Source organism: Ornithodoros turicata, chromosome 4 (assembly GCF_037126465.1).
Source record: "Ornithodoros turicata isolate Travis chromosome 4, ASM3712646v1, whole genome shotgun sequence".
NCBI lineage: Eukaryota > Metazoa > Arthropoda > Arachnida > Ixodida > Argasidae > Ornithodoros > Ornithodoros turicata.
The window spans coordinates 43610145-43620248 of NC_088204.1; the positions used below are offsets into that span (position 1 = coordinate 43610145).

Below are 10104 nucleotides of genomic sequence, written 5' to 3' on the forward strand. Positions count from 1 at the left end.
CAGTTAAGTACGACTGCCAGCTTCAAGGACTGAGCAACGCCTGCTCTATGGGACCACCCAAAGAACTAGGATCGGAATGGCGGCCAAGCCCGAAGGAATGCGAGGGGGCGGAGCCACGGAGAAGTCGGTGGCGTCATATGACTCATCACGCCATCAGGCTCCGCCCAATGGCCAAACTCTCCCTTTATACGGCTCTGAAGTGCGCGTGCGCGTGGGGAGCATGGCGGGGAAACTACAGGTTTCCCCGTCGTATTTAATCCTTATACCGCGGAATTTAATCCTCATGCCGCCACTTTTGATCCTTGTTTCGCTGGATTTAATCCTTATGCCGCCACTTTTAATCCTTATACCGTGGGATTTAATCCTTGTCCTGTTAAATTTAATCTTGGTGCTACCAATTTTAATTCTTATGCCGTGGAATTTAATCCTAAATTCTCAGGTAATCTTTCACTACTCTTTTCACTACAATGCGACAGTGAGGGACTACCTGTATGATTTACGACCTATTTTGACTATTTCATCGTTTACAGCAATACACTGACTTTTTGTGACTACCCCTGCTCAGTGCACTACTATGTGATAGTATGGGACTACCTGCATAATTTATGACTTCCTATGAGTATTTCCTTGCTTACGGCTACAAATTGACTTTTTATGACTATGCTTACTCTATGCACTACTATGAGATGGTATAGGACTACCTGCACGATTTATGACCCGTTTTGACTATTTCGTCCTTTACAGCCATAAATTGACCTTTTTGTGAATATGCCTGTAGAGGCCATGAAAGAGACGTGTGAGCTCTACGATGTATGATGGTTTAATGACAGGGAATGGCGATGGAGTCGAAAACGAAACCTCGCGCCGCGGGGGCAGGTGCGCAGGAGGTATTGATGGTGATAACTCGTGTGCTGAAGATGAGGTGATCGCTACATGGCTCTCCCTCCCCCCCCCCCCGGAGAGGAGAATGGCGCGACGCTTGCTGGACGAGGACTGGAGACCAGCGTACGTGTGGAGGGGTCTCGTCGCGCTGGGAGACTGGGGGGCTGAAACGGTGTCCGCTGAACAGACTCCTACCGAAGGAGACGGGCAAGGGTCCAGGTAGGCTGGCTTGAGGCGGTCGACCGCAACTGAGTCCAGACCTCGGGGAAGGAGCAGGCGGAAGTGCTTCGGCGACCATGGCAGGACCTCGTGCGGCCCGCTGTAAGGAGGCTGGAGCGGTGGTCGCACAGCGTCCAGGCGCAGAAACACGTGCGTAGCCGTGTCAAGGCATGGTGGTCTAAAAGTCAGGCGTGAAGACTGGTTCCGGGTCGGAGTGGCCTGGAGGTCTTGGAAGGTGTACCGGAGGCGTGCGATGTAGGACGAATAGTCTGGTACAGCGTCAGCAGGGACTGGGGTAAAAAAGGAACCGGGCAAGCGCAGCGTGGTGCCAAGGGCCAACTCGGCAGCGCAGCATCGCAGATCCTGCTTAACGGCCGAACGCAGGCCCAAAAGAACCAGCGGGAGACGATCAGGCCAGGAAAGCGGGCTGCCAGTGGTGCACAGGGCGGTCTTGAGTTGCCGGTGGAAGCGCTCGGCCAGGCGATTCGCTGCCGGATGGTAGGCGATGGTGCGGCAGTGTCGGGTCCCGAGGAGACAGCAGAGCTCACGGAAGAGATGAGATTCAAATTGTCTGCCGCGGTCGGTTGTTACGGTGGACGGTACGCCGAAGCGGGACACCCAGCCGGCGACGAAAGCGGCGGCGACAGTAATGGCAAAAGGGCAAGGGTGCAGGCCAGCTGGTACATGGTGACAGTCTCTGCTGTTATCTCAGGTATGGGAATGGCTTCAGGCCACCGCGTGAACCTGTCTATACAGGTCAAGAGGTAGCGGTGGCCACGCACTTGCGGCAGGGGGCCCACGATATCCATGTGGACGTGGTCGAATCTGGCGTCTGGAACGAGGAAACTGGCAGGTGGGGTGGAGGTGTGGCGGTGGACTTTAGCGCGCTGGCAGGACAGACATGAACGGACCCAGGTCGCAACGTCGCGGTTCATTGAGGGCCAGATGTACCGGGCTTGCACCAGCTTGCGCGACGCACGGATCCCAGGGTGCGCCAGGCCGTGCAGGGCAAGAAAGACTGTGCGGCGCACGGATGGAGGAACGTAGGGTCGTGCAGAACCGGTTGACATGTCGCACCAAATGGGAGTAGCAGATGATGGAAATTCAACAGGCTCCCATCGGCAGTAGCAGTTCTGAGGGTGCGCAAGGTGCTGTCGGTGGCCTCGGCAGCGGCGAGAGCCTCGAAGTCGGCTTGTGAATGCTGGGAAGGCGCTGTGAGCGGCGCGACGAACGGCCGGGAGAGAGCGTCAGCCGCAACGTTGTGGTGGCCGGAGATATGCCTCACGTCATCCGTGAACTCCAAGATGAAAGCCATATGGCGAGCTTCACGGGGAGAGTGGTTGGCCGTAGGAGCGCGTATCGCAAACGTGAGCACACGAGTCATCACCATCAATACCTCCTGCGCACCTGCCCCCGCGGCGCGAGGTTTCGTTTTCGACTCCATCGCCATTCCCTGTCATTAAACCATCATACATCGTAGAGCTCACTCGTCTCTTTCATAGCCTCTACAACTGGTGACCCGGACGTGATACCTTCACCACCTGCGCCGTTCTCTCTCCTGCCGTCAGCGCCATGGCCTGCACCGGAGACCACCCCGCTCCACCGGCGGTGACCCTCCTCCGCGAGCTTTTCCTGCAGCGACTGCCTCAAAACATCCGAATGATCCTCGCCTCGACCGAGCATGCCTCCCTCGACGACCAAGCGAAGATGGCAGATCGCATTTTGGACTTCGCAGGTCACCCGGTACCGGGCGCTGTTGCGAGTCTTTGCTCGACCACCGCCGCATATTCTGCCGATCACACTATCGCTATGCTAACGGCCTCTCTGCACCAACTCCAGAGCACTGTTGCTGTTTTGGCGGAACGTGTGGCCGCCGTCCAACCTCCCCAAGGTCCCCGCCGCAACGCTTTTCGTCGGCGCCGTACCCCATCCCAGAGACGCCCCCGCTCGCCTTCGCCAGCGTTCTGCTGGTATCATCACACCTTCGGTGACTCGGCCCGCAACTGCCAGCCCCCGTGTTCCTGGTCGGGAAACGACACCCCCACCCAGTAGCGGCTGGCACGGCTGGGGGAAGTAGCAGCCGCCTCTTTTTCGTCACCGACCGCACCTCCAGTTGTCGATTCCTGCTCGACACTGGAGCCGCAGTCAGCATCCTTCCCCCCACCCCTGCTGAGAAGAGGCACGGCAGAGCCGACTATACCCTTCAGGCGGTCAACAAGTCCAAAATTGCCACCTACGGCCATAGATCCGCCACGTTGAACCTTGGGCTACGTCGCGCCTTCCGATGGGTCTTCGCCGTGGCGGAGCTTCCTTACGCAATCCTAGGGGCCGACTTTCTTACGCACTTCGACCTGATGGTCGACACGGTCGCTCACGTTTGGTAGACAATACCACTTCCCTACACGTCCGCGGTGTTCCATCATCCGTCGCCGCCATTTCGCCCACCCTCAGACTACCCGATTCCCCGTGTACGCCAACCTGCTCCGGGTGTTTGAATCAATCACGCGGCCGACTCATTCCGACTGTCCACCCAAGCATGCTTCACCACATCGTGACCCGCGGCCCTCCCGTGAACGCTCGCCCTGATGCCTTGCTCCTGAACGCCTCCGCATCGCAAAGCACGAATTTGACCATATGCTGCAGCTCGGTACCATCCGCCCCTCGTCCTTGGGCGTCTGCTCTCCATATGGTCCCGAAGTCTACACCCGGTGATTGGCGCCCCTGTGGCGATTATAGGGCCTTAAACCTCGCCACCTTAGCCGACCGTTACCCCCTGCCTCATATTCAGGATTTTACGGCCCATCTTCACGGTGCTCGTTTCCTCTCGAAGGTCGACTTGGTGAAAGCGTCACCAGATACCGGTCCATCCGCCAGATAGCCCGAAGACGGTCATTACGACGCCATTTGGCCTTTTCGAATACATCCGTATGCCGTTCGGTCTCTGCAACGCCGCGCAGACGTTTCAACGATTCATCGACCAAGTTCTGCGTGGCCTGGACTTCGCTTTCGCCTACCTAGACGACATTCTACTCGCCAGCAACACCGAGGCCGAACATCACGAGCACCTCCGGCAATTATTCGCCCGGTTGCAGGAGTACGGCGTGGTCATTAACCCCAACAAGTGCGAGTTTGGAGTTTCTTCCATCACTTTCCTCGGGCATACCATCACGCCCGACGGCATCCACCCGCTTCCCGGCAAAGTGCAGGCTATCACCGACTACCCTTTGCCGGACACCCAACGAGGCCTGCGGAAGTTCCTGGGGCTTGTCAACTTCTTCCGCCGTTTTGCGCCCCATTGCGCCACCCTATTGGCCCCGCTCTACGCACTCCTCTCGACCACCCACCAGAAGCGATCGCTTGGTTTACCTCTCGAGTGACCCCAGCAGCTCGGGAAGCGTTCGAATCTGTCAAGACTCATCTCGCGAACGCCGCCCTCCTCCACCACCCTCAACCCCACGCTCAAAACGGCCCTGCTCGTTGACGCCTCCAGCCAAGCTCTCGGCGCTGTGTTGCAGCAGCGGCAACGCGGTGTTTGGAAGCCTCTCGGTTTATTTTCTCGCAAGCTGTCACCCGCTGAGCGCCGCTACAGTACCTTCGGCCGTGAGCTCCTCGCCGCGTACGCCGCCGTGCGGCACTATCAGCATTTCCTAGAGGGACGGTCATTCTCATTATATACGGACCACAAGCCCATCACATTCGGGTCACCAGTTGTAGAGGCTATGAAAGAGACGAGTGATCTCTAATGGTTCAATGACAGGGAATGGCGATGGTGTCGAAAACGAAACCTCGCGCCGCGGGGGCAGGTGCGCGGATGTATTGATGGTGATGACTCGTGTGCTGAAGATGAGGTGATCGCTACATGCCTACTCTATGCACTACCACGGGATAGTATGGGACTACCTGCATGATTTATGAACTGATATGACTATTTCCTTGTTTATGACTATCAAATGACTTTTTGTGACTATGCCTATTCTATGCAGTACTAATGAATGCTATAGGACTACCTGCATAATTTATTACCTATGATGACTATTTCCTTGTTTACGTGTATAAATTGATTTTTATGATTATGCCTACTCTATGCACTACTATGGGATGGGATGGGACTACCTACATGATTTATGACCTGATATGACTATTTCCTTGTTTACGGCTACAATTTGACTTTTTATGACTATGCCTACTCTATGCCCTACTATGGGTTGGTATAGGACTACCTGCACGATTTATGACCCGTTTTGACTATTTCGTCTGTAGCAGCACTAGCTGCACCACCATCGCCTTTGGCCACATGACCATTTTCTGGCCTGCCACCTCGCGCTGGCGAGACGCGAGCTAGTTAGTTCTTCCACTCGAGCGACCGGCCAGAACGGTCAATCAAATAGTCTGGTCCGACTTGACGCCTCTTGTCTCCTGGCCTCACTCACCTCGCGACAACTGGTGACCCGGACGTGATGACCACTGGACCCCCTTCCGCTACTGGCCCTCTCCCAGGACCAGCGGGCCACTTTCCGCCAGTCCAGCAAGTCCCAGGACCTCAGCAACAGAACGTTGCGGTACCCCCTATTGCGGCGCCCCTGTTGCCCCCACCTCAAGTTTCCGCCGTCGCTCTCAAGCTGCCGACGTTTTGGGCCGCCGATCCCGTCGTATGGTTCGGGCAAGCTGAGGCGCAATTCGCCCTTCGTCGCATCAGTGACCAGCTGACGAAGTTCTACCACGTCGTTGCCGCACTTTCCCCTACTGATGCTTCCGAGGTGCGCGACTTGGTAGCCTCCCCACCGAGACAGTCACCTTATGACGTGCTCAAGACTGAATTAATTCGCCGTACGTCTATGTCAGAGCAAAAGCGATTCCAGCGCCTGCTGACCCAAGAAGAACTCGGAGATCGCGCGCCTTCTCAGCTCTTACGGCGTATGCGCCAACTGCTCGGCGACCGTCCCGACAGCGCCGTAATCGACGATTCCCTGCTCCGCCAACTCTTCCTCCAGCGGTTGCCGGCCAATGTCTGCATGGTTTTAGCCGCTGCTGGCACCATGAGCCTGAACGACCTGGCCAACCTTGCCGACAAGGTCATGGAAATGGCACCACCGCAGATCGCAGCTGTTGCCTCGCACCCCCCTTTTCCGCCTACGGCTACTTGTTCCAGCTCGTCGCAAGCAGTGGACCTTTCTCAGCTCGCGGAACAGATATCCAACCTGCAGCTGGAGGTCGCAGCCCTTCGTCGCTGCAGTCCTTCTCCGTCTCCACGCCAATCCCGTTTCGCGCATCCACGTTTCCCATCTCCAGCTGGGATTTGCTGGTATCATCGCCGTTTCCGCACCAAGGCTCGCAACTGTATACGACCATGCACTTTCCAGGGAAACCCCCGAGCCAGTCACTAGAGATAGCGGCTGGTGACTCTGGCACTCGTCCTTCCCGCCTCTTCTTTGTTCTTGACAACAATTTCGGACTAGAGTTTCTTGTTGATACCGGCGCTGACGTCAGTGTGCTTCCGTCCTCTCTTTTTCGTTCACCACGCAAGCCAACGTCCTGCACCCTGCAAGCTGTTAATTCCACGCCGATTGCGACGTACGGAGAGCATTCTCTCACTCTCAACTTGGGCCTCCGTCGCTCCTTCGCGTGGGTTTTCCTTGTGGCTGACTTGCAGTACCCTATTCTGGGAGCAGACTTTCTGAGCCATTTCGGTCTCATGGTGAACATGAAAAAACGCTTGCTCTGGGATGCAGAAACTCGGTTTCGCGTCAACGGCATTCCCTGTCGCCATTCAGTGTGTAGCCGCATCGCCCGCTTCAAGGCTGGAAACTGTCCATACTCCGCCATCCTGCAGGAGTTCCCATCCCTCTTGAAGCCATGTAACACCGAGCGGCCTGTGATGCACACAGTGACTCACCACGTTGTCACTACAGGTCCACCCGTGCGTGCCCGTCCTCGTCGCCTGGCCCCCGAGCGCCTCACCATTGCGAAAAAGGAATTCGAACAAATACTCCAGCTTGGAATCGTACGGCCTTCTTCCAGCAGTTGGTCATCAGCCTTGCACATGGTGCCGAAGAAGACCGGAGATTGGAGGCCGTGCGGCGACTACAGAGCCCTTAATAAGGTTACTGTGCCAGATCGCTACCCCATCCCGCATGTTCACGATTTCACCTCCAATCTCCACGGCATGACCATGTTCTCCAAGGTTGATTTGGTAAAAGCTTACCATCAGATTCCAGTAGAACCCTCCGACGCTTCCAAGACTGCCATCGTTACACCATTCGGCATGTCCGAATATCTCAGGATGCCCTTTGGTCTGCGAAACGCCGCCCAGACCTTCCAACGTTTTATGGATCAAGTGCTGCGCGGCCTTCCCTTTGCGTTTGCCTATATAGATGGCATCCTCGTTGCCAGCGGGTCCCCCGAGGAGCACGAAGACCACCTTCGCGCGCTTTTCCAGCGTCTCCAAGAGTTTGGCATTGTTGTGAACGCCGCAAAATGCGAGTTCGGCAAGCCATTGCTGGAGTTCCTCGGGCACCTAATCAGTAGTGACGGCATCCGCCCTCTCGACCACCAAGTTCTTGCCATACGCAACTTCCCAACGCCAACATCACTGCGTAAGCTGCGAGAGTTTTGGATGGTGAACTTTATCGACGATTTATTCCCGGCTGTGCGCACATTTTGCGACCTCTGACCGACATGCTGCGCGGCACGCCATCTTCAACGCCGTTTTCGTGGACGGAAGAAGCGAACACCGCTTTCCTTGCTGCCAGGCAAGCCCTGGCAGCCGCTACTGTCCACGTCTACCCGAAACACGGCGCGCCAACTAACATCGTGGTTGACGCCTCTGAGCATGCTGTTGGCGGTGTCTTACAGCAGTTTATCGACGGGCAGTGGAGACCTTTGTCCTTCTTCTCACAGAAGCTCTCTCCAGCGCAGTCCCGCTACAGCGCGTTTGGCCGTGAGCTGCTCGCTGCCTATTTAGCCATCCGCCACTTCCGGTATTTCGTCGAAGGAAGAACGTTCTACATCCTGTCAGGCCACAAGCCTTTGACTTACGCAGTCCTCTCCAAAGCTGCCGACAGTTACACTCCCCGTGAAGCCCGGCAGCTGGCCTTCATAAGTGAGTTCACCGTCGACATTCGCCACGTGAACGGAACCGACAACCCTGTAGCGGATGCTCTGTCCAGGATGCACGTCGATGCTGTCACCTCTCCGAAGTTGACGATGGACTATTCCAAGATTGCCGAGGTGCAGCAGTCAGACGAAGAACTTTGGAAACTGCGAGATTCTGCCACCACTCTTTCTCTCGAAGAGGTGCCTCTGCCCGGATCGCTCCTCAAGTTAACTTGCGACATCTCCACGGGCAGACCCAGGCCGTTCATTCCGCAGGTTTTCCGTCGCCTTGTCTTTGATAGCGTGCATGCTCTAGCCCACCCCTGGTATCCGCGCCACGCAGAAGCTGCTCACCACCCGCTTTCTATGGCCATCGATGAACGCCGACGTCCGGGCATGGACCGGCGCTTGCCTCGTCTACCAACGTGTGAAAGTCAACCGGCACAACAAGGCACCTTTAGCAGCCTTCCCGCTCCCTGACGCCCGATTTTCGCACATGCACATCGATCTGGTGGGCCCGCTTCCCCCGTCGCATGGTCATTCATACATGTTAGCATGCGTTGACAGATTTACGAGGTGGCCAGAAGCAATTCCCATCGCCGATTCCACCGCCGAGACCGTTGCCGAAGCCTTTTTGCACGGCTGGATAGCCCGTTTTGGTGTGCCGGCTACCCTTACCACAGATCGCGGTCGCCAGTTTGAAGCCATGCTGTTCACCCAGCTCTTGGAGACCCTCGGCACACATCGGGTACGAACCACCTCATACCACCCCCAAGCAAACGGGCTCGTTGAGCGTTTTCACCGGTACCTTAAGGCCTCCCTTTCCTGCGCGCGTGAGCGTACCCAGTTGTTCGCCGCTCTTCTTACAGTGCCGCTCGGTATTCGGACGGCCCTCAAGCAAGACATCGGCGCCTCCAGCGCAGAACTCGTCTACGGGACGTCACGGCGTTTGCCGTCAGAATTCTTCCATCCTGTGCGTCCCGAAGCAGCCGAGCCATCGTCATTCCTTCGCCAACTCCGTTTGACAGTGTCCCAGCTCTGCCCTTCCCCAACCCGACGACGCCTCCGTAACCATCCCTTCATCAGCCCCGAGCTTGAAAGCTGTACACATGTTTTTGTTCGCCGGGATGCCGTTCGTAAGCCTCTTCAGCCTCATTTCGACGGCCCCTTTCAAGTTCTCCACCGATACGCCAAGTTCTACCGTGTACAGATTAATGGCCGCGTGGACAACATTTCCATCGATAGTCTATAGGGCCCGTTGTATTAGCGCTGGTACGCCAAACTTCCCCACTCTGCGTCAATATATCGTGCGCGGCGCTACTATTCCAAAACGATTTTGATATAGGGACAATTAAATTCCTCGTAGGGGTCGCCACGTACCGCCTGCCAATGGCTCCGGGGGAAATTAATGGAAAATGGTTTTCCCGAATAGAATGGACCCTAGGCAGGGCTGTGGATGGAATGTCGTGCATTGCCGACGGGGAGTTCGGTAATGGCAGGCGGTTTTGCTGACACTGACAAGTAAGAGTGATTACTGTGAGGACGTGATGAAGAGGAAACAATGTAGTGCGGACGAAAGGGTGACCAGCATGAAAGTGAAAGGGTAGCTATAGGGTGATAGAGTCGTGTGTACGACATGCTGTTATAATAATCAGATAGCGTGCCATGTAGTGGTGGTGGTTGTGGCGGGCAACGTCACAAGTATCACGTGGGGGAGGGGGGGGAGGTGCGTCCGTGGTCCACTTCACAGGGAATTGTGCCGACATTTGCTTTAAAGCGTCTGAGGAAACCCCAGGGAAAAGACCCGGACAGCACAGGCGGCGTCCGGATTCCAACACGGTATACCGGCCGGTATACCGTGACATTGCCAACTTCAACGTGATATCGGTCGCAAGTTGGCATTGTCGGCTA

At 56.3% G+C, this 10104-nt stretch overlaps 2 protein-coding genes across 2 annotated transcripts; both read left to right on the top strand.

Annotated features, from left to right (window-relative positions):
* The first annotated feature begins 5558 nt into the window (after positions 1 to 5558).
* LOC135392387 (uncharacterized protein K02A2.6-like) lies at positions 5559 to 7771 on the top strand. Its single transcript, XM_064623102.1, has 2 exons — positions 5559 to 6360; positions 6462 to 7771. The coding sequence occupies exons 1-2, from the start codon at positions 5559 to 5561 to the stop codon at positions 7769 to 7771; spliced, it is 2112 nt and encodes a 703-aa protein (XP_064479172.1).
* A 969-nt stretch (positions 7772 to 8740) lies between these two features.
* On the top strand, positions 8741 to 9445 carry LOC135392389 (uncharacterized). The gene has a single exon (XM_064623103.1). It carries the CDS (start codon positions 8741 to 8743, stop codon positions 9443 to 9445), a length of 705 nt encoding a protein of 234 aa, XP_064479173.1.
* The last annotated feature ends 659 nt before the right edge of the window (positions 9446 to 10104 follow it).

Excerpts from the sequence above, each read along its gene's own strand:
- LOC135392389 (XM_064623103.1), top strand. The coding sequence starts at position 8,741 with ATGTTAGCATGCGTTGACAGATTTACGAGGTGGCCAGAAGCAATTCCC.
- LOC135392387 (XM_064623102.1), top strand. The coding sequence starts at position 5,559 with ATGACCACTGGACCCCCTTCCGCTACTGGCCCTCTCCCAGGACCAGCG. Across the intron at positions 6,361-6,461 it reads TCCGTCTCCACGCCAATCCC|GGAAACCCCCGAGCCAGTCA; the intron begins GTTTCGCGCATC and ends TGCACTTTCCAG.